This window comes from Macrosteles quadrilineatus, unplaced genomic scaffold (assembly GCF_028750875.1).
Source record: "Macrosteles quadrilineatus isolate MER2022 unplaced genomic scaffold, UCM_ALF_1.0 Scaffold_1__1_contigs__length_201487025, whole genome shotgun sequence".
NCBI classification, from domain to species: Eukaryota; Metazoa; Arthropoda; class Insecta; order Hemiptera; family Cicadellidae; genus Macrosteles; species Macrosteles quadrilineatus.
This window is the reverse complement of record NW_026542594.1, coordinates 125,449,508-125,474,978: the sequence shown is the minus strand read 5'-3', so window position 1 is coordinate 125,474,978 and position 25,471 is coordinate 125,449,508. Positions and strand designations below refer to the sequence as shown.

The following is a 25,471-nucleotide window of genomic DNA, read 5'->3' as shown; positions in this document are numbered from 1 at the left end:
ATTAATGGAATAAACAGCAGGTTTCATCAAGACACAGAAAATTCACCTGTTTAGTTTTGTTGTATTATTTGTTGAAACCCTGTGTAATTATTTTATCTCAGTTTATAATAGATTAGCAAATGTACCTATAATTATATTGTATTCTCTATAAATCTGTTCAGTACCTTATTGTATCAATATAAGATTAATGGAATTATAGTAACTTGTGTTTTTGATCAGCAAATGAAGGAACGTAATCAATATCTTAAGAGGAAGTGAATTAAAATAAACCTTTCTTACTGTTGAACTAAGTTCTGTGCGTGGGATAAATATTTATAATGTCAATTTATTTAAGTGCAATAATTTTTATATTTCATAAAACATATTTAATGCAATAATGCAGCTTAGGAAATGTCAGGAATATTTTCTTGGTTAAAGGCAATAACAATTTTCATCGTTTTAAAAATAAATTGAATTTCTCAACCCTCCTAAGCTATATAAACCTAATTTCAAGACTTTACTGACATCTTTACAGTACAATACTTACATTATCTATACTTTTGCAAAGGTTGATAAGATTATGAACATTTTGTCACTGTGTTTATAAAGATTTATGGTTAACTACCAATAACTTAACTACCAATAATTCAGTGAAAAACTTAATGTCTCAAATGTTCAAAGGTTTTATCATATTTATTTTTAGAAATATTTCCCAACACTACTACTAAGTGACAGTGCTTTCTTTGTACTATTTTATCCCCCATGCATTTTCCCAACCATAAATGAGTACAACTTTTCATACTACATTTATTGTTATGTTCAATCTTCGGTCTTTTAATTATGCTATAGTATGAAACTAATATGTGTTAGTCTAATATTCATTAGTCTTGTGTGTATAATAGATCAATTCGTGTTTCTGGTCTTAAATATTATACTGTTTACCAGAGACAATTATGAACATTTCCAAATTAAATCTTTAATTGAATTTAATACCTGAACAGAATTACTGTAATTTTAAAAATATTTATAGAATGAAAAGCTCAAGATTGTTATAGTACACAGTAAGAATAATGAACATAAGCTCCATGTTTCATAAGAAAATGCAGCTTCTAAAATACTTGCAAGACTATTCTTTGAAGAGGGGCAACTGCAGTGTGAACGTAAATCAAACATGTTAATATAAACACCACATGTCCCATACAGTTTTTACTGTTTTTATACCATAATCAGTGGCGTATCCAGAGGGAAGGTGCCCAAGAGGGCCACCCCACCCCCAATTTTTTTTTTATATTAGGGATGTGTTGTTTCTTGATGCCAATTCTTAATACCACCGATACTTGAACATTGGTAACTTATCGGTGTCGAGAATTGATCGTCAATGGTCAATTCCGATACAGATACCAGACACTTTGGTGACGATCGGAAAATTAACCCTTTTGCAGCAATTGCGCAAGACGACGATGATGACTGCACCATCGATCACATTAGACTAACCGTGGGAGACAATGACAATGCCTTCATGGATGCAGAAAATCATCAATTTTTTTGCGATAGGTACGAGGAGACGATTATGATGTTCACACCACCATGAAGATGACAATGATTTTTCAAACGGGTAGCCTCCGGATTATCAAGATACAATTAAAGTGGTTCAACGTCAACAAAGTGGTGGGCATTATCAACATTACTTTTATTTAAACCACTTTAATTAACGACAATGATGTCCATACGAACAAGGGAGATGAACCGAATTTTGCTCCAATCGCGGAAGACTACGATAATTTCCACATGACCGTAGGGGTCAGGAGATATTCGTGATTTTGCCACGATCACGGGAGGGATCGATAACGTTTTCGTGACCACCGGAGACAATTATGGTGATTCCGTTTCTGAGGAAGATTTTCAGGATTTTGCAGTGATCCAAAAATACGACGACAAAGACTCCACCACTGCGGGACATAATCTAGTTTGTAAATAATAATAATAATAATAAAATGCCTTTATTTAAAGCGGTCTTCAGTCAAAATTGGTTTTAAAGACAACTCAAATCACAAACAATACATTTTACACAATAATTACAAACAGTAAGTGAAACTAAACTAGCTTTAATCTTGCCTTAAATGAATTACATGACAGACTTTTCATATTTCTTGGGAGGGTATTGTATGCCTGGGGTCCAAAGTATGAGAAGCCCTTTTTACCTGTCTCACGCCGCACTCTCGGCATTTCAAGCAAGCCGTCTGACTTTAAATATATCTGAACAGTTAAAGGTGGACACAAAATCCTATGACATCACTAAAACTACTTTGGTTTCACAGTTTGTCAAGCTACCAACAGAGCCACTGACTCAACGATATGTTAAAAAATTTGCTAATTTAAGTAACATCTAAAAAGGATATTGAAAGCTTAAGCTTTTATTCCTATTTTGAGGCACAATGTTTCTCTAGCAACTGAAGAGTTTAACTTTTTAGAAAGAGCTACAGGAGGATCAGATGAGTCAGTCAGTTCACATTTCATAATACACTTATGGATATAAATTAGCGATATTTTCTTACAACTCATTTTAGATGTCCTCCTTTCACATCTCATGATAAGAGGAATATTTTCTTGGAGAATGGCAATAACAAGGATCCTATTTTTTTAAATACATTGCATTTTTAACCTTCTAAGCTATAAACCTAATTTCACAGTCAATCAGATAGTATTGTATTTTACAATATCTCCAGCAGCCCATAATAGTCACTTAACCTTTGAGAGAGCTCGTGGAGATTACTCACACTTGGAGATTACTTCCAGTGTATAAAAACTAAATATTTTTCAGATAGGTTTGGCTATAAATATTTGATTGTGATAAAACAAGTTTGCAAATGGCATAATAATTCCTCCTCTATAGAGTTTTTCCAGAAAAGACTAAGCTTTTCGACTGCTGTGAGGCAAAGTAATTTTCATTTTGTTTCTCTCTCTCTCGGCTTTATCTTAATTTTGAAGTAAGAGATCAACAATAAAAACCATCAGTTGAACTGAAAACTATCTAAAACCTTGACTGTATTATTTCTCAAATCCTATTGGGATGCATTTCTTTCCTGTTTACAGAAAAAAAATTTAAATAGACCTTACACCCCAGCAATAGGAAGAATAATCCGTTGTTATTTTCTACTTTTAAAGTAATAATACTCCTAATAATAATACTCGTAATAATACTTTTAATACTCCAAATCCTCTTCATAACTGGGAAGAGTCATTCAATACGCAAAACAAGAACACAAAAATTTTTTTTTTAATTGGCCAATTATAATACTAAACAATGTGAAAAATTTTGTGAATTTTTGTTTAATATTTTCGTGTTTGTGTTTTGTGTATTTAATGACTCTTCCCAATTATGAAGAGTATTTGGAGTAGTCTATGTTTTAACTGGTGACCACTTGAAAATGAAACTTTAGGTTCGAAACCTGGGTCGCTGACCTAAGCCCGGATCACCGACAGTACTACAGGTATTTAACCTTTTATTTGTAAAATTTATGATCCAGAGGCTGGCTAAATATGTTAAAACCTTATTCGCTTTACTAAAATCTGTGAGACGTAGGATTGAACCAATGAAATTTGTAGATAGTGAAGGTATGGGGGTTTAGTGAGTGGGAGAAAATTTCACGCCGTTCCGGCCAATCCTCGCATGCGGGGTTGGTTCGGCAGATTGGCCACAACCTAAACCCCAACTCTCACTTGTTAGCTGCGGAGAGCTACCTTCTGCCACTGGGTGTTGGTCCACCTACAGAACCAAGTGAGGGGGCCCTAGACTAAGGTGTAATGCGATCCGTGCCAAGAGTCTTGTGGCACTGGGGGCCTAAATATTCAGTGTCTTAACGGAGCCTTCTGGGAACCAGGGGTAACCCAGTCGTACGCACCCCTTACCTCTCTAATCGGGTTTCTGGGGAGGTGGACTTAGATACCCGGTATTCGTGAGAAAAATTTAGACAATCTGACCCAAATGGAGGAGGAAGGTCTACTGAAATCTGATGATGACAACAAGCTCGCAGAAACCGGAAAGGAACGAAAAACGACTTTCCAGGGGCGAGTTGCAAAGATGGAGGATAGCGGATGCTTTAGCCAAAGGTGAAAAGGTGCTATCCAGAAGTGAGAGGAGGCTGGTGTGGGCTGCCAAGCACCCTAACTCTGCTCCCTGCAAAGCCAGTTCCTCCGGGAACTAGGATGCTGGGAAAAAGCAGGGCAAGGGTGGTACCCCCAAAGCTGACTGTAATGAAGCCTCCAGGAAGAAAGGTGGAGGCTGTGCTGTTGCAGCCACAAAGGATTGGCTGGTCAAGCAAATACAGGAGCTGAGTCCTTTCAGGGAAATCTCGCTACGGCTTGCCCCAGCCAGAGACCTTGTGAAAGCTGTGAAGGTATACTTGTGTGCCCAGCCGTACAAGGTCTGCATATGAGATCCCTCATACGAAAAACGACTTTCCAGGGGCGAGTTGCAAAGATGGAGGATAGCGGATGCTTTAGCCAAAGGCGAAAAGATGCTATCCAGAAGTGAGAGGAGGCTGGTGTGGGCTGCCAAGCACCCTAACTCTGCTCCCTGCAATGCCAGTTCCTCCCGGAACTAGGATTCTGGGAAAAAGCAGGGCAAGGGTGGTACCCCCAAAGCTGACTCTAATGAAGCCTCCAGGAAGAAAGGTGGAGGCTGTGCTGTTGCAGCCACAAAGGATTGGCTGGTCAAGCAAGTACAGGAGCTGAGTCCTTTCAGGGAAATCTCGCTACGGCTTGCCCCAGCCAGAGACCTTGTGAAAGCTGTGAAGGTATACTTGTGTGCCCAGCCGTACAAGGTCTGCATATGAGATCCCTCATACGAAAAACGACTTTCCAGGGGCGAGTTGCAAAGATGGAGGATAGCGGATGCTTTAGCCAAAGGCGAAAAGATGCTATCCAGAAGTGAGAGGAGGCTGGTGTGGGCTGCCAAGCACCCTAACTCTGCTCCCTGCAATGCCAGTTCCTCCCGGAACTAGGATGCTGGGAAAAAGCAGGGCAAGGGTGGTACCCCCAAAGCTGACTCTAATGAAGCCTCCAGGAAGAAAGGTGGAGGCTGTGCTAAACGCAGCCACAAAGGATTGGCTGGTCAAGCAAGTTCAGGAGCTGAGTCCTTTCGGGGAAATCTCGCTACGGCTTGCCCCAGCCAGAGACCTTGTGAAAGCTGTGAAGGTATATTTATGTGCCCAGCCCTACAAGGTCTGCGTATGAGATCCCTTGGCCTATTGATGGGAGATCAAAAGGGAAGAACAGGTTACCATAGTCAAAAGGCAATCACGGTTCACCAAGGACCTGGGATTTGACGGAGAATGAGGACCTGTGAACGAGGGTGCCCAATAAGCTGTTCTAGCTGCGATGCAATCCCATGGTGACTTGTAAGCCTGGCCCTCTGCTAGAAAAAAAAAATGAAATTTGTATCTCAGGTATAACAAGAAGGGCCTTGGACTGGGAGTGTGAATCATAGACGATTGATAAGGTTCTTAATGTGGTCATAGAAACAAGACTTGTTCCATTGTTTTCTTGTGTTGCGTAACACTTATTGCTGTTATGACTGCCAATTTCAGCAACATAGATTAGATTGCATGTAAGCTGATTAAATATAAGGACAACATTATTTTATCAATGTAGACTTACAACGTTTAGAAGGCTTATAAAATCTATCTAGGCTTATAATATCTATCTATATTAGATATCTTAATGGCTAGTACAAATGGTATCATCATACATTTTGTGGACCGGCAATACTGATAAATAAGAATAGTTAGGTACTACCATAGGACTAAGCCCTGTGGCTGACTGCCTACATGCTTTATATAATTATGCATGTGTTGTTAAAATATCAATATTGTTGGTGTGCTAAGTGATTACTATACTACACATTCTAAGGGAACATACTACACATGTTAAGGCTTAGATGGAGAGGGAGAGAGAGAGAGAGAGAGAGAGAGAGAGAGAGAGAGAAATTCTTTACTTATAACAAATTATTTTGCAGCAATACATTAAAAAATAAAAATATCACATGGGTCACAATGACTTGTGCGTGATAGAGATGAATCTAAGTTTTTGATTTGGGGGTTTTTCCCTATTAACTATGCCGTCAGATTCATTTGACCTCAAATTAATTTAATTAAATACTACAATTGTTTTATAACTCATTCAGTTTCCCCCAAAAACTTTTACTCGAAGAGGTTTCAGGAAACATTTTACGACTTATGGTGAAGCTAGAAGTGCAATGTCGCCTAATATTGTGAATCAAGATTCACCGGATCCACTACTTAGCTCTTTAGAAGAAGACAGAAGAAAGAAAATGTTGAATATCAAGGATTGCAGAGATTGGTCTTGGCCCCATTACTATTCAATGTCTTCAAATCTTTTACCAACTCCCCCCAATAAAATTGTTATGCAAATGACACTGTCCTAGCATACTATAGCAACAAATTTTGTTGTTGATATTTTAGGACCTAAAAACTAAATCTTGCACCATAAAAAGCTGTAGTTTCAACTACTGCTATAATAACACTGCTGGCCAATATCAATCTCAAATTCATATTTTGTGATGTTAAGTGTAGAGAGCTAAATTACAGTTCTAACCCGCGACATCTCACAATGACCCTAGATCAATATCTTGCCTTTATAGGTGTTCATGAGGAACCAAAGTACGAGTACTACATTTACTATTTTAGCCTCTGGTCAAATTTTATGCTGAATACTGTGTTTCCATGAGGTTAAATAGCAATCATGTTCAAAAGATCAATATCCAACTAAAAAAGGCCATGAGAGTGATTGCAGAGCTCTTAATACAAACCTGTTTTTCTCGGCTCTCGGTGTTATGCAACAAATGGTTCCACCAACCACTAAACTCTATAGACTAGTAAAGGAGTACAACCTGGTCTTTTTCCATTCATCATTTTTTTTCTTCAGGGAGAAAACGTTTCACATCTAGAAAGCAACCATTGCAAACCTTCCAGCTCAAGAAGACTGGACAGGAGACTGAAATGTCCTATCAAGATGATTTGTCTGTCTTCCTCCTAGGGGACTTTCCAGGACCAAAGCAATTCCTTGATCCTGACCAGATCAGTAATAGATGGAATGAACCTTCCATACAGGCTATGGAAAACTGCTTCCTTGCATAGGAATAACATTTTATTTTCATATATTTTGTACTTAATTTTAATGACATAATTGATTTGATAATCCTTATGGACTTAACGCACAATTCATTTTACGCCACACTACACTATTTTGACGAACTTCCCACGCAAGGATTTAGTCCAGAAAACAGCTGATTGCCGCCAGCTTAATCAAATGGGGTTTCATTGCGTACTACTGTCCTGTAATGAGTTGTGCCGGACACCAATCAGCTGATTAAACTGTATTTGGGTGACAATGAGTGGCTATAAACAAAAACATAACCTCTCTTAAAAGTTATGACTAGTGATGTTTAGTCCTTTAGTTGGTGATAATATCTAAGGATTTGTACAGATTTAGTAGTAGGCCTATGGCGTAAACTATCGTACGTAACTCGTCCAAAATGTGTTAACCGGACTCGTATGGTAATCCCGTACTCGACTTCGTCTCGCACGGGAACGACCACACTCGTCCGGTAAACACTTATTTTCAGGACTTGTAACGTAATATACTATTTCGTTTTGTTCTTTGTAAAGGACTTTTTCAGAATTTTTAGCTTATCTTATTACCATAAATTATCAAATATAAATATTGTTATCCTGCTATTTTGTTTGTATTTGGTCAAATGTACAAAGAGAATGGTGTAAGTCCTTAGATTGATTAAAGCCACTTAAATAACTATAGATACAGAATATAAGAATTAATGCTAACTTTCAAACATATGGATTGAACTAATAATCAACTAGAGTTGATGCTACTAGATACCTAATAATAAGGCTCTGCTGTAAAAAGCTTTATTGATGGTTTGGTTTCAAAGGATGTCAATATTTTACTCCCAATCCTTTACAAGATGTAATGAGCTACATAGGTTGCCCTGAGCCAGAGTACCCTATGTTAGCTCCCCCCAAATCCTTTCCACCAACGAATCAACTGCTTGTGGAGTAGTTCTAGAGGCGGCTTTGCACCTACAGTACGGTCCACAAGAGTCTGCAGTTGAGGGAGGAGCCTATTTACCATGTGACTTTGAATGAGCCAATGAGGACAGTGTGGTGTTGCCAAATCTAATAATACCAGCTGATTTAAAAATATTGTTTAGTATATTTTATTTAGTGTCGAGAAGTAGTCAACGGGTGATGTTGCAACGTCGCGCTAGTCCGGTTTTGGTGTTGGCTACCGCCAACTGCTGAATCTCGTGGCCCCTAGTTCCGAGAGAATGAGTCACTTTTATGGACCTTCCTAGTTAGCCCCGAGTCCAAAAATTTAAAATGTTGGCGCTGTCCAATAAAATTGTACGTGCAATTACTTTTATGCCTTGAGCTTTAAATAGTCAGCCATAGGAGAAGGGTAGTAGCAGTTCTGTTAGTGTCCATAAAATGATCATTGGAAAATTAATTTGTTTGTACACAACGGCTGATTCGAGCAAAAAGTGTTTCATAAACATTCACATTAGGAGCGTAAATTTAATTTTGTCATGCAGGATTTTGAAGCAAGGATTACAGACAACTTCTAATCTATGATATCACCTTCACCAACAATCACAATCAACTACTAACTACACATTTGTGCTTGAGAACTAAACACTAAGTCAATGGTAAGCTTCAGCCTCTAGTAAAACACAAGTATGTTTATAAATTTTAAGTTTTTTTTTTCACAGCAGTAACTACTGAAGCCTTTTTAGTTATAAATAACAGTTGTTTTAGTTTAAGTTTTTTTTTTCTTCTAGGATTTGTAAAATGTTGTCGCAACCTTGAATACATATTTTTTATCAATTTTCAACTGTTTGGGGGGTGTTAGTATCCCAATCACCTTCGTCTCAAGTCTGACTTGACAGAGTAAGTTATCTTTGAACTCCAGGTCATTTGCACATAGTTGGCACGATCCAGATAAATTCAAGAAGTAGCAATTATACCAACTCCAGATAATGAATTTATTTAGTGTTAGTTCCCTTACTAGATAATGGAAAATATGTATTAGTATTTTAGACTAATGGTTGTTAATTAGTGGTAAATAAGGCACAATTTATAGGAAAATAAACATTATATTATTTATTGTAATATCACAATACATTGAGTTACACATACATCCACTTTAAACAGTAACTTAAAGATTTGAGAAACAAGAAGAAAACGGTAACTTACATGTTTAACAATGTTGATCAAACCATGATTATAACGATTGAATATAAGTAGGTGAAAAATATATTTTATTTAATTCAAATATTTTTAACGTGTATCATTATGATTACAAGAAATCAACAATATTAATAAGGGCTTGGGGGTCTATTGCTTTTATTTATTTGTTATTCTATTACGTCTTAATTTTTATTACAGAATAAAAATAAATAAAATATTTGATATATATATATATAGATATAAATCAAAGAGTTTGACTGTTGTTGAGTTATTTCTAAAACAAAATTGCAAAGCAACATACAACACATACAACACATACAATGTGTTGCACACAAATTGTCGTTTGGGTGATTTTCACCAAGCCAAGTAAGCAAATCTTATACAACATAACCACACAAATTACACCACTGACCTTTAATTTTCAAAACTAAATAATTCCAGATCTTTTAAAATACTGATAAATCGTAATAGTCCTCAACTCGGTAAATGCAATAAATTTTGATCCGAGATTATAAAATCAGTTACCCGGTACCAGGTTGCTTAAAATTATTTGACTTTAGATAAACTTAAATGCATTTTCCTACAATATTTTATTGAAAACACTTTGCAAATACCCCATTATAAACTTGCAATTTTATTAACAACGAACGAGCAAAATAACAACTGTTCACCAAAAGTTAAAAATAGCTTACATTGTAAATAATTAATCCAAAAATGCTGAAGTGGATATTTAGAGTAGATTATAACTAAATACAAACATTTTGCCTTTTTCCCTTTTGAGATAAAAGAAAAACAACTGTACAAAAATTAAAGCACCATTTTGTACTATTGAATGGTAAAAAACCCTATAGCGAGACTGCATTGAAATACTTGTTTCTAACATTTTAAAGAGATCCACACACATGAGGGTGTATAAATTATCTCAGAAAGATCTATAAGCTGTACAAGTTATGTTACTCTTTGGCTAATCACATTTAATAATTCCGTTCAGCCCCAAAACAGTTTATTCCAAAACTATGAGAACTACGAGTGATAGAAAATATTTAATTTTGGTCCCAAGCAATCAATGTATGAATTAGTAATCTATTCTAAATTAAATTACGGCACAGTAATTTAATATTTTAAATTAGAGATTTGTCATGCTTTCCCCGAATATTTTTGTTTTAAACTTACTAAACAGAAGCAGGTATTTTTAACTTATTACCAATCACTTCAAAATATATATATTTATAAGAACAATTTCTCGATAAATAACCCTGAGGTTTGGGATATATATGCTATTCATGAGTAATTTAAAACTTGAAGAGATTTAATCACCTATTATAATTTACGTACTGCCAAATCTTCTTTCACACAATTGTATTCTTTTTTCATTTGACCTTATCGTGTACTTTGAACCTTTTAGGACAACATTATGGCACAAAGTTGAGTTGAGATCTAAAATTTATTTGTTAGAAATTGGTTCACATATGACGGCTAAAAAAATTGTACATTTAATTATTGTGTTTACAATTTTTTGTCAACCAAAGCCACCTATGCAATTAGTAACATAGGACAGAACGGGGTGTTTCTAAAGTAATGGTGCAAAACTAAAGTAGACGGAGTTTGTTAGAACTTAAGCTATTGTGGCTGTTCAACTAAACATTAAAAAAAAATTGTTAATACTTGTATCTTCTCGTCGTAAAATGCGTTGGATGAGGAAGTTTCGTTGAACAACTACAACACCTTAGGTTCAAGCAAACTCTAACTTACAAAACCCATTTATTGCTTAGCAGTAGTTATTTAATAAACAAGTTTGATATACTTAATCAAGTAATCAAGACAAAACATAACAATATCAAAAGAAACTGATAAACATACCCTTGCCATGTTTGCTGTTGACAGCTGTGTTAATCAAAACAAACAAAAATACAAATGTTTAGTTTGCCCCATTATTTCTTGAAACACTCTGTATAACCACACCCAGTTAGGAGACAATACCATACCCTCTGTAACATTCAAACTTCCTACCCCAACAAATATGGCAAAACCAAAATATGCACTGGTTGTATACTATAAATCACCTTTTAATAATTTTGAACTATTATTTGAGTTCAAAGTTTTTTTCATCAGTAAAAGAATTATTATTTTTGCCCAAGGACATTTTTCTTTAGTGACACTAAATACACCAGATTTACCTTTTAAAATGTATTTCCGCAAAGTAAAAACTCATTTTCCCCACACAAATTTCTTCAAATAATTATTGTGAAAAATTCTACTAATACAATAGGAACTTTATATGGTGAACTAGTGACCTCGATCACAATATAACAAAAGATACATGTAACATATGACATTTACTCTTGCCAAGAAGTACTAAGCAAAAATAGACTAATGGTAACTGTTGAGTTGCCAGCTGTATTAAAACGAAGAAAGGCTGCTAATATTTATTGGCTAAAATTTGTTATTTTTTACTTTTAAGAAAAACCAAGTAGCTGATGACTTTATTTTAATTTCTTTTAGTATAGTAGCCTAAGATTACCCGAGCTCAACTGATACTTTCAGGTTCTCTAAGATACACAAAAAAGGATAAAGTTGGCAACACTGAAGATTTCAACTGATTAAAATTATTTTTATATATATATTTAGACTGACACTTGTAATAAATCGACATACTCTGAATACATACATGTACTAGGGCGAAATATCGATTTTATGTTATATGATTTTTGTGTGTATCTTTAGTCGCCGAATTATAGTTTCCTCTGGTAAGCTAGCTGAATCTGCCAATTCCCATCAACCTCTGTATTGTTGATTGTGTTATTAAGTGTTGTTGTTCAATTATAAAATCCATGTAAATATAACAAAAATCAATAAATGAAAAACAAATCTAGACTAAAAATATGCTTACTTACAACGATTATTTTTAAGTGGGGAATTGTGCATAAGACTGCTTTAGGCCCTAATTCACAAGAGTTGCTTGGATTCAAAACATGTCCAAGTCCCAATGGAGCTATTTTAATTATATTTCTAGCTTCATAAGATTTAGTTGGATTATAGAGAAACAGAATGAACTTTTTAAATAAATCAATTGATTGCCAACTCCTAACAAAACTTATAAAAGCTTAAAAAAACCTAACTTTTATGAAAAATGGAATGTGTTGAAGAATTTTGTTAAATAGAAAGGTGCAACTTGTAGTTAAAATCTAAAATGAGACAAATGGACTTTAAGACTGCATTGAACAAACTCCTTATAGAATTCTCTCTTTTACTCACATACACAAACTATACAGCACTGAGTGAAAAAGATTATTACCATACAAAAAATCACGTCAGTAAAATATTCAAATAATGTTTAGTTTAAGTGATTTGACTGTCCAGCAATTCATGATGATCCTTAGCATACTTGCACTTGTTGTTGGAAAGACTAAACTTGTAATACTAGAACAATTAGCCAAGCATGTAAGCCACAATGGAGCTAGAAACCATTTTTGAGCCTTGCCTTAGGCCGTGCATGGATGAAGAAAGAAGCCATGCAAGTAAACCACCCGATAAGCCAGCCACTATATTTCTACCTAAATCTCACTCCAGACACCACAGGATACCCACTCGAACTTAAAAATTAAAATCAACGTTTATTCATGATCATATTTTCAAACTTCTATGACGTTGATAAGTTTCAATGCTGTTAGGCCAGGTATGGGCATAATACCTACTGCATCGCAGCGAGTTGTAGTGGACATGAGACAAATGGAGCAGTACAAAGACACCACAGTGATTTTCCCGATGTTGGGGCAAGTAGCCGATTGACTCCAGTCAGATAAATATAATTTTGATTCCTGACCAAGTTAAAATACTAGCTGCCAACAGCTCTATGATCAAGCACAGCCAAGCTTTTGATTGAGCAAATCGAAGAGAGGGTCTGAGAATATTGTGCAACCAAATATTCCTAATGTCTCCGGCATTTTAGAGATTGAAATCTTGTATTGTTAAAGTGACTGTGAAAGTCGTATGTAAAGCTTGTCTGATATAAAATTCATGATGTCATCGCAATCGTGAAAGCAGGTGATCATTACGCTGCTTAGTCAAGATCGCAGTAGATGGTCACAATTCACAAAAAAATCCAGGTTGCAGAGTATTGAGAATCTACCTTTCCCCAATACCACTGGTGTCAAAAGTCTTGTAGAATCGAGAATTTGAATCAACCCATCCATATTTTTAAGGTTTGACTGCAAAATTTAAGGCTTATTCAACGATTTTTTACGCTTGACAAAATGTTTAAGGTTCTCAAGGTTGAGTGGGTTTCCGAACACTAAGGTTGAAAACATAGTGGAGCTACGGTGTAGCAAAGAGCGTACCGGTAGCTGAGAGTTTTTTTACCCCCAATGGTATCGGCGCTTGACATACACATAATGGCAACGGTAGCAAGTCAAGAAGCTAAATTACATTAATTTTGATTGAATATAAATAAAAACCTTATTTATCCTAATATGATGATGAATTGTACTGATTTGGTAATGCAATCAATTAGGTCTAATGGGGAAAATAGTAAATAACAGCAAAGTAGTCATTAATTAGGCTATACAACTCCTTAAATATTTAAAATAATAAAGTTGCATAACATTTCTAGAAACTTCAAATTATTGTGAAAAAATATAAGAACTGTTTACAGAATAAATTTCATATTTTTAATGTGTCATTTAAGGAGAGTTTGACTTTTTGACAAGAAAAACTATATATTATCATGTTATATATTGTAATAGCATTAGTCCTAGTTCAAAACATGATTCCTTTCAAGAACTGACAAAATAAAACTACGTTTTAAACCATGTACATTGTCAGTTTGACCATTGAGGCTAGACTCTCAACTGAACCCTCAAGGTAAAGAAATCGGGGTGGAATATCCAAGCGTAGAGGCTAGCGTGTAGCCTCGGGGACCAGCTACACTCCCCACTCCACTATGTTTTGGCACACCTACACCTGCTCAGCTACGCTCTAGCCTCGCTACTCCACTGTTGTCACCCTAAGCTCCAACACGCTAAGCTAACCAAGGATTAGAGGTGTTGCCTGAACCTTACTCCAGGGCAGAGGCCATGCCTGGGAGATACACAGGATTGAATTTCAACAGCAAAGCCGTGAGCTTTTTGTGCTTGATGTTGGAGAGGATGGGCAACTGATATTTTGTGTTAGGTAGTCCAGGACAAATCCACTAAACATTTAATCGAGATATCTACGTAAGCAATACTGTATTGCTGGAAACAGATTTTTTACTGCCGTTTGGCCTTTTCTAGAGGGGATCTCCAATTCACAGAACCAAGCTTGAACCACGTGCTCTGCTGAAAAGAATAAACATTGAGAAGTAACTCTCACCATCCATGACCAAAATCTTGCCCCTGTCATTTCAGGATTGGTCGGTGATTATCTAACAATATGAAACCTTGTGCTGCAATAGTGTGTTAAAAATAAACTTTCCTTGAAGCCAACTAGAGAGTAGTTCTGATTTAAGACCCTAACCAAAGTAAAGGTGCAGGTTACGGGTAAACTACATTTTGTAGGTGACATGAATATTCAAAAATCAAATATTGCTAAATCATGTAGCTTCTGGTGTAGATAATCATGCTGGTTTTGAGCAAGGTAGTTTTTGGACCAATAAAACGAACGAAAAAACAAAAACCATGTTCACCCATCTCACCTCAAACATAATATGTTGATTAATCTATAATTATTAAATATTTATCAGTCATTGGATCTACAATCTTAACTCCATGAAGTGAACTAAGTAAACAAATAAACATTACGATTCACAGACGTTTTAACAAACAGTGAAGCAGTTTATTCAACACAGGTTTACCTTCCCATACCTCAATTTATATAGTCAGATCTGTAAATAGCATCATTTTAACTACTCATTAATTTGGCTAAGAAACATTAGTATAGCTCACGAATGTAATTGATAGTTATTAAAATTTTAAGGTAAAGTGGATGGAATTTCTAATTAGTCTACTTAAATGCTTCAAACACACTGTACTTCAGGCGGTAAAGAAACTCCTTCTGTTATCAAGTAACCCTATATTTGATATTTACATAATTTAAATAGTCAAGTTTCATTTTAGTTTCATTGTGTTGTATTTATAGCGAATTTCCCATTTAGGGAATAAGCTATTACCGTAGGTCTCATGGTAAGACCTAGACCCGGGACCGATTTACTTTTTCATTTTGAGGTCCCCAGAGGCCAAAAATACCATCCGTTCAAATTCAAATATATGTGTGTGTGTGTGTGTCCGTTAGCGCGATAACTCGAGCAAAAATGATCCGATTTTGATGAAATTTGGTACAAACGTGTAAACCTGGTACCTACGTTTATTTGAAAGAGTTCCTGAACTAGCATAATCGGACTATCGGAACGGGGGTTTACAGGAGGTTTTATGGGGTAAAAATTGATTTTTCCCTTTTTTGGCCCTAAAAACACAAAATTTCATAATTTCTCTCCAAACCATTTTGTAGAGCTTAAAAAAAGGAATAATTTTTTATGATGAAGCGTTGTTGTATGCCTAACGGTTACTGAGATAATTCAAAATATAGTAAATTTAAAATTCCCATGTTATTCTTATAGAGAATAAATAAACTGTTGTAGTTTACTTGTTTATGGATATATTTTAATAAAATTTGGCAATTTTGTTTATTTCATACTAAGCCATCAACATTAAAAAAAAAAAAAAAACACCTCAATATCTTCCCCGTAGCAGCAAACCTAAGTACTCACTAAAATTAAAGATATTTAAATAGGAAATAAATCTGACAATTTTTAGGGACTATTATAGTAGCAATCCAGCCGGGTAGGTGGAAATTCGCTTAGTCTGCAGGTTTGTTGCGGCGGGGGTATTCATTAGGTTTTATCTTGTATTATTGTATGTTGTATGTATGTAGGCAGATTAAAAAGAAAAAAACAATGTTTGGTTAGGTACAATAGTTAAGAAAATGTAGATATAGGATCAGATTGATTGACAGGAAGAGTTTTCTTACCTCCTAATACATAGAGTAGCTCAAAAGACTTAGAAGTTTCCATCAATTTTATCTTAAAATTGAAACATATTAGACAGTTGTGTGAATGGTAATTTTTGGCAATAGTAATACAATTATATTGAGAGAATGTTATGTTTAAAACCATACATACCTACTATACTCAATTTATCATTATTATTTTAACAAGAATGTGGAAAAATCCTGATCAATCGGTTAAATATAAATGGAGAAAAAACATGTTTGTGCCAATATACTTATTCTAGATCCAAAACGTTTGTCAAACATTTAAAATCTGCTAAAAATAAATCTGAAGTATCTTAGTCCTCTAAAATTTGATCACCTTCACAACCTATTTGGGAGGTGTGGAGTATATAATTGATTATGGTCACGGTATTTATCAGGCCTGATGTTGGAATTATAGTAACAAAACCTTAAAAAGGTAAGTATTTAAAGCTAGATAACAGTTTACAGTCTTTACAGTTCCATTAATATCCTAGCATAGACTATAAAGTCATACACATATTGTGAGCTTAAAACATAGCTGTCTGAGACATTTTACTAAGTGTGACAGAATAGCAATCTTGATTAATTTTTAAAATCATAAGAGAATATTTCTTGGCACAAAGTCCAGTAGTTACTTCATGACAATTTTAGCTTTCTGTTCACAATAATAATTGTATCACACTAGAGTTACAGTTAAAATAATTTAAACCAAATTCAATAATACATAGCACAGGTGATGAATCGAGAATCTTTTCTCGGTAACTTGTTCTAATTAACTTTGTCGATTGTTGATCAGTCACACTTGGTTAGTGTAGTATCACAGAGTGCGCAGAACTAGACTACAGACTCACACTTGACAGCAACAGAAGCGATCTACCAGTTCACGCAGAGACGACCTACTCTCGGATCCACCGAGGGAACGAAACACGCCACTGGTCGGATCTTCACGACACTCGGCAACAAACTTCTGTAGATCTGTCTTGGGGAATCCGTCTCTGTAGTACAGCTGTACAACAAAACATCTCTGGTCACTCCATGAAAAACATTCAGAGGAAAGAAAAATCATTTTTTTTAACTTAAAATTACTTAGTGTGAAAAATGTCCATCCAGTGATTTTATATTGGCTCAAAAAAAGTAATAAGTAAAACAAACTTGACAATGAAACATAATTTGAATTGGAACCTCCATATACAATAAATAAAGGATGGTCCATAAATAATGGATCATTTTAAAACAAGTGTCAATCACCTGTTGTTTTGCGTTGAATTTTCATTGTTCTATTAAACAACAACAAATGTCATGCCATTTGAGTAATCATGGATTGTTGGACGTACCGTACCTTTTGCATTAGCTTATTTAAAAAATAACGAGTCTGTGATTGTAACTCAGCGGTTATTTCAAAATCATTTCAACGGCCGTAGTCATAGTGCAGTTCCCTCTTAGAACACTATCTATAGGTGGGTGTTTAATTTAATAACTAAGGGACCTGTTCTCAAGAATAAACCTCCGGGGAGGTCAAAGTCTGTATGTACAGATGAGAACATAGCAATATTTCAGGAATCTGTTCTCTGATGTCCAAAAAATTGACAAGAAAACATTCTGTTTCTTTAGGTGTTTCTAGGACCAGTTTACATCATATTTTAAATGACCATTTGAATTTGCATGGTCCCTACAAACTGGTTGTTGCACAGAAGCTAAATCGAGGTGACTCTAATTACGTCTGGTGTTTTGTCAAAGACTCTTTCAGCTGATTGAAGGCAAGAACCATCTGGGGCGCCTTATAATGTCACTTTAAAATAGGCTTCAATGCAAAAGGCACGGTGTTGTACTGTCAAACGATCCATGATTACTCAAATGGCATGACATTTGTTGTTTCAAATACAATGAAAATTATACGAGTAACATCAGCTGATTGACATATTTTAAAATGATCCGTTATTTATGGACCACCTTTTACTTTATAAAGTACTTTTAGGTGATTTGTATTTGGCAAATTGTGATGCTGTTAACAATTATAAAATACAGTAACTAAAGCTTTATATACTACAACAGTTTATGTAGGATAAACAGGCTTGATGGGAAGGATAAGGGTTTACTTGTAATTGGCGTTTCGGGCCACTCTCTAGGTATTCTTTTTCAGTTTAGAACTATTATCACAGAAATTTTCAGACTTCACAGGTACAAACTAGTCAATTCAATGGGGATGTACAGAAATGTTAGATGATGAAGGGGAGGAGGCCATTGCTCCTGGTAACTTGAGTGACTACACTACACTGCAGTCATCACTGGCTTGCCTACATCACTGTTTAACATACAGAATAGGTGCTTTGTGGGGACAGTTTAATCCAGAAATTTAGAATCTTGGAACTCAAATCCTGAAATGTTAAGCTCAACTGCCGTAACCATAGACCACTGAACTATGTGGTGGTCTGAAGACAGTGATGTGTTACTGTACACATACTAGTCAAAGAGTGGATCAAAAAAATCAAAAGGAATTAATTAACAGCCAAAGTACTGAAATTGTTAACTACCTGGGTACTTACGTATTAAACGGAGGCCACATTTTGTCAGCGCGCTGCGGCGGTTATGTTAGGTTGGGTTATCATAATAGAAAGTATAACTCGTCTGGTATCGATTCATAACGAAGCGAGGAAAGTCCTACACACATAATATTTACGATAACCCAACCTAACATAACCGCCGCAGCGCGCTGACAAAATGTGGCCTCCGTTTAATACGTAAGTACCACTACCTGTTTGTAATTAGACATGCCATACAGCAAAAGCTAAGAAAAAGATGAATAACACAAAAATTTACATATACAAATTCATATTTGTTTACCTTGATTGTATCGTATGCATCCATTATGACTGATATGAACAAGCTGAGCACGACGTATATGTAAAGACTGATAAAAGAGTAGAGGTAGATTCGACTGAACCACCAAAGCATTGAGGATTTGAAAGACATCATGGAGAAGGTGGCGTACATGTCATCTCCGTTGATCAAAGCAAAAAGGCATTCTGAAGTGCTAGCCAGTGAGCGAAACTGAAAAGTAAAACATTCGTTGGTATACTTCTCAACTTTGACAACTCCAACAAAATGTAAGAATTTTCATTTATACCCTACAGTACATTGCATTTGACAGTTCAAGTTAAACGTTTTTTTTTTTTTTTTATCTCTTTATGTGAAATGTATTGTTTTTCTTTTGTTTCTTTTGTTTTCTTTGTTGATGGCTTGATGTATCGGCCATCAAGAGTAACATGAACAAACTTCCACTTACAGCTATGTAAACATAACTCAACAGAAACTAGCTAAAGCCGAATATTTTAAATCTAGCAAATCTCGGCCACAGTATTGAACATTTTAAAGAACACTAGAGCTAACAACACACAATAATTATCTGGAGAGAAGAATCAATGACAAAGCCTAATGGATTGGTTACCTTCATGTGATAAGGTCCTAGAACTAGCCAGCCACAGAATGTAAAGCCCGCATAGATCAGCACTGCACACAGCAGGAATCTGGCGACCTTAGGGAATGCTGCCTTCAATGTCAATATCACAACCTGGAAATAGAATGGCAGTTTGTATTTAGACTGGTGTTCATCATCTCACTTTTTAACTGCATTTAGTGCAACATACATGGTTATTGTTGAGTGCCAAGTGCATTGTCATGGGGAAGACTCTTAGTCGTGTCCCGTTTGTATGTACATCCCTAGGGCGACTTCAAATAAATCATCACCTCAGAGTGACACAAATCTGTTGCCACCACGATAGATCTGACCAGTTGCGAAGCAGAGCGACCTACAAGTGACTTATTCTGATCGTGCCTAGGTCTTCCAGTCACATCACGCCCGTATATAAAGCACTGGTACCACTGCAGATGAATAAGATCTACATGATTTCAGGTCCCTGAGTACTGGGCCTTATTTGGAACATCTCTACGTGTCACCACCGTTGCATCTGAATATCACTTATGTTACACATACCACAGGTTGGTAAACACTGTCCTAGACAATTATTTAAATTATATGAAAACTTTGAAAGATGAATAATACAGAATCCAGCACCTTTTTGACGAAGTGAGAATGAAATTACCTTTAACATACGAAAGTTCGGAAGCTAAGACATAATTTTACTGCGGCAACATTGTGATCATTTCCTGTGGTTAGTGAAAAATTACCATCATCTTCCACGATTGTTGCAAAATCCTTGACGAATCCTGCAATCATGGAAGAATCATTACCGTCTTCCTTGATCTCAGCAAAATTTTGAAAATCTCCTGCGGTTGTATGGAAATTATTGTCTCCTGCAATCACATAAAAATCGTGGACAAATCCCACAGTCATGGAAAATCCTCATCGTCTTCTGCGGTCACCACAAAATCCTGAAATCCTGAATGCCTACGGGGTTGTGTAGACATCGGCATTGTCTTTCACAATCACGACAAAAGTCTGGAAAAATCCTGCTGTTGTTTGGTCATCATTATTGTCTTCCAGCAGAGGTTGTGCAGACATCATTGTCATCTCCGGAGTCTCATAAAGATATTAAACATCTACCGCGGTTGCAGAAATATCATCATAGTCTCCTGCGATCACTGATATTTTATTCTAGTCATTACGGTCGTGGTGAAACCGTGAATTTTTTAACTGCGCGATCTTCGCAGACTAGTCCTGCATTCAAGATCACATCGTGATCATAAAAGCTAGGCTCGATCTTGATTTTCAGACTTGGCGTTTGATCTCTTAAGCTTGTAGGTGAAACTTAGCAGCTTGCACACCTCTACAGATATGTATAACTTTTAATTGGACTTTACCTAAGTCTGTGTATACCAAAGAGTTGGTTATTTCGAGCTCGGATATGAGGGGTTCTACTTTATTCTATAAACTTGTTTTTATGAAAGATATTTTTAAAAAGCTTGATTTTCAAACAAAATTTACTCTAAAGGGGTATTAATTAAGTGAGCTTACTTCATAACGTTATAGAAATTAGGGAAACATAATATTGTTGTTACATATTTATACTATAAAGTTAATAAATAAAATATAATTAAATATAAAATCAGTGTGCTGAATAGTATTGCATGGACAAAAATCCAAAATATTAGTGATGAGGAGTCAAAGGAAGGAAATGCATCCCCTTTCATTATTTAAGTGCACAACTGGGCGAAATGGATCTATTTAATTCATCTATTGTCTGTAATTTAGCTTATCGTATCAAAACAAATATTAATTTATTTTCTTCTACGATCACAACGTACATTGTAGGTTTTGAAGAATCCAAGATAACGTAGAACTCCAAACCACACAAGTAAGGTTCCAGTACCAAGAAGAAGACTGCAGGTGTTCCATTGGTCCCCAATGAATTGCTGCAAAAAAATTGGTTGAATAGATTAAAATTTAGAGATTTTACAACTTTAAAAAAGTTGTGAAATCTCTTAGCTATTGTGTTGAAATCTTTTCAACACAATAGCAAATAACTAAGTTACATTCTAAATCACTTAAGAATTATTGAACATGATAACATTTATTGATGTGGAAATTTAAATTATCTTGAGGCATTTTGTTTAGGGCAAGCTTAGTTCTTCTTGCCCAACAGAACCTTCTTTAATTGAAAGTTAAACCTTCAGATGGGTTTAGAACTACCGAGTCGTGGCATTCTGACACAGCTAAAATTTGTTATTGGCAAGATTTGAATTTGAGCCTTTAGGACAGAAGTTTTCACTTTAACTACTAGTCCAGCCGTGCCGCATATAAGTACTCAGATACTGTTATCCTTGAGTAATAATATATTTTGCAATTAATAACAATCACACACCTGTACTTGTGTGTGGTGTACCTGCCAAGATAGTTCAGCTACCATACCTGAGTCCAGGGGCTAAAAGATAAACAATACAGACGAGATTTATCTTCAATCGAGTTTTTCTGAAGAAGACCTACAGTATATTAGGGCAAAATATTGGTGTTTTGTTTAGTGTCCTCAGCCCCTTGACCCTAATTTTCTCAGGAGAGGTAGCTGAATTAATCAAATAACTCAAGAATAAAAAAATGTAATATGAATATGATAAAACACAATTATGAATATGAATGAGGGTATTTATGAACTCTCTTTAAAAACATCTTTGTGGGTAGTCATGTTGTTCAAGTTATGGAGCCTGATTCAAACTGCATATTTTAAAATACACTTCTTCTCAAATTCAAGCACTAACTCCAACTTACTGGATGTATACTGCTATGGACACCTATACAGTAATTCTGGTGATTCTGTAAATTACCAGAGGCTTATGGCTGAAACACAAGTTGCCCTGTCTAATACAGTAGATCAATAAGCAGTTCAACAAAATGCCCTATTATTAAATATTTCAATAGGCAATTAAAATTATAAGGATTTTTTTTATATGGCCAACGAAAATTGAATTTTGTATTGAATTGAATTGAATTTATACTCTGCTTTGGATAAAAATAATAATGCCAAATAGTAAAAGCATAAGTTTTGAACAATTATTGAATGAGGTAGTCATATATATATATATATATATATATATTCATATGGAATGAATATTAATATCAGAGTTTTGGGCTGTAGTTTATCGGTTTGGAGGAAATGGAACAGGAAATAAGGGTATCAAATTTAGATATGAATTCTCTAATGAGAGATAGGCATACTGAAATATTGTAAATTACAAAGATACAACCCAAGGTTTTATTCTTACACGGACAAGCCTCAATATTTAACTACAAGTGTGTGAATTCAAAACAATCCCTGTTTTTTTTTTATTTATTTCATTGATTTTTACTAAAACAGACTTTTCAATCTTCCCAGTAATTATGTTACATGAAGTTACTGAGCAAAGACAGAGTTTGCAACCAATACATATACACTACAGAAATCGGGAATAAAACATGATAGGTAATAAGGAAGAAGATATGGAAATGTGGTTTAAATATTTCAAGGAAGATTAGAGCAAAGCAGTCACTTAAATAATGTGGTATTTAAAAGAGCCAAACGGCAAAAGAAAATGTTTCCATCAGTTCATAATTTTATACAAATTCTTCATACATACATACATGAATTAAATACTTTAAATTATGAAATAGATTTTCTAGAAGTTTAGATGAAGACAACATCACAATAATGTTCTTTGTTTACCAGTGCTCTACGATTTCCTGACAGATATCTAGGACCTGGATACATTTTCCTGGACTCTGTCATATTCATAAAAAAAACTCACAAGTTTACATCCATACAGTACATACAATGCCTAAAGTTAGGGATCATATTTATTAACACATGCGTGGGTTAATTCAGATAGTTTGATAAATGTTTATTTTCAGACTTAAAAGAACAAAACTAAAGGGTTTTTGGCACAATATTAGTTAATTGAATTGTTCCCTTTCTCTATAAACTTAGGAAAATAAAAAATAAAATTGTATAGTTGATTAATAATACCTTTCTTTCAATTTCTTCTTTCATTGCAGATCCCAAAATAAGCAGGACATCGTTGATAATGATCATAATGTACCACAAGTTCCAAAACTCAAATCTACCTTCTAAGCTGAGTTCTTTTCCAAATGCTTCTCTGAAAAACTGCATGGTTTCCTGAAATCATTAATTTTCAAAATTATAACACACTTTTCCATAGATTTAAGTAAAATTTAACCTGAAAGCTGAGCTTCGCCTGGAAATACGTAATTTTTCAAGTTTACTCAATTGTAACACGGCAGAGTTAAACCGGTAGACTGAATTAAAAACCTGAGGATAAGCACACGGACTTTCTGTCTAGGCTATATGTGTAGGATATAGTTGAACATTTTGTGTAGGCTGTGTGGGCTATATGGTAAAAAACCCATATTTTAGAAAAAATTATATTTTAATTCCATACAATGTAAAAAATACTATAAAATAATTTTTATATGACCTTATAAGTATACTTAAGATGATAAAACTTAAAATGGACAGTTATATAGACCAGGGGTCTCCAACCTTCTTTCCTCCAGAGCCACATTTCAATTTTTTATGACGGACGACATATTTCAACACCAAGAGCTTATCCCTCCCCATAAACCCACAACGTCGTTAACTAATTAAGAGTAAAGTGGTGTTTTTTTTGTTGTTTTTTTTAGATTTTCTAGCTTATTTTGTATTTGCTATATTCCTTTATAACTTGTTGACTGACTTAAATAACAAGGCCTAATGAAAACATAGGATGACATAAATCTTTCCTATTGAACACTTTATTGTAATGATTATAAGAAAACTTTACCATATAGAAATTAATTAGTGTAAAGAGTATAAAGAACAGTAGAGAGAATACAGTACTGCATTTGTCACTTAAAATGTCAGCTAATTTAGGGCTACAATTTGTAGTTCTGATAATTAGGATTGATTTCAAACGTCCATCTAACTAACTAGGCAGATTTATATTTATATGACTCAGCCACTACTGATAATTTTCCCCTATTGAGAAAATCTTCCAAGTGAGAGACTTATACTATACTCTTATTGAAACTAATTTAGTGATATTTTCTTCATTATCGCAATCTGGTGAATGCTTTAAATAGTTTCAGACCTACAGTTTATTTATGTTGCCATGAAATGATGAATTTGATGTCTAATATTGTACAAGTAACTTTTAAAGTCAGAGTTTTCTTAAAAATGTTTTGCGATAATAGATGTATCTAAGATAAACTGTACATAAATTGTAAAAATACTAGGGATGGACGGGTCCCGAAATTTCGGGAATTTTTCGGGAAAAAAATATTCCCGATTATCGGGACGGGATTACATTTGATTCGGGAATTTTTCGGGACGGGATTTAGTCCGATCGCCGGCGATTTTGCCGCTTCGCGAGTGCCGATGACGCCACTATTACGAGCGATAGGTCCGCGAACGCAGGAGACGAAGTCGTTTCGACAATCACGCCGTGACCGCGAGTCATATCGACGATCACCACGTGACTGCAGAGTCACACCGACGATCACGACGTGACCTCACCGACGATCGCGCCGTGACCGTGAGTCATACCGACGATCACGCCGTGACCACGGAGTCATACCGACGATCGTGCCGTAATCGCGAGACATACCGACGATCATGCCGTGACCGCGGAGTCATACCGACGATCATGCCGTGACCGCGAGTCATACCGACGAACACCCCGTGACCGCGGAGTCATACCGACGATCACACCGTGACCACGGA

At 35.4% G+C, this 25,471-nt stretch overlaps 1 protein-coding gene across 2 annotated transcripts in view; it reads right to left on the bottom strand.

Annotated features, from left to right (window-relative positions):
- Positions 1 to 25,471, bottom strand: part of LOC128984440 (mucolipin-3-like) — a 44,081-nt gene that overhangs the window by 2,098 nt on the left and 16,512 nt on the right. Inside the window, exons 8-12 of one of the 2 annotated variants that reach the window (XM_054403768.1) lie at positions 23,720 to 23,869; positions 21,531 to 21,638; positions 19,714 to 19,836; positions 19,110 to 19,316; positions 17,146 to 17,274 (exon numbers count right to left, since the gene is read on the bottom strand). In XM_054403768.1, the coding sequence (XP_054259743.1) occupies positions 17,146 to 17,274; positions 19,110 to 19,316; positions 19,714 to 19,836; positions 21,531 to 21,638; positions 23,720 to 23,869 (717 nt within the window). Of the gene's footprint in view, positions 1 to 17,119; positions 17,275 to 19,109; positions 19,317 to 19,713; positions 19,837 to 21,530; positions 21,639 to 23,719; positions 23,870 to 25,471 lie in introns of both variants that reach the window. The other variant, XM_054403763.1, reaches the window with a different exon arrangement.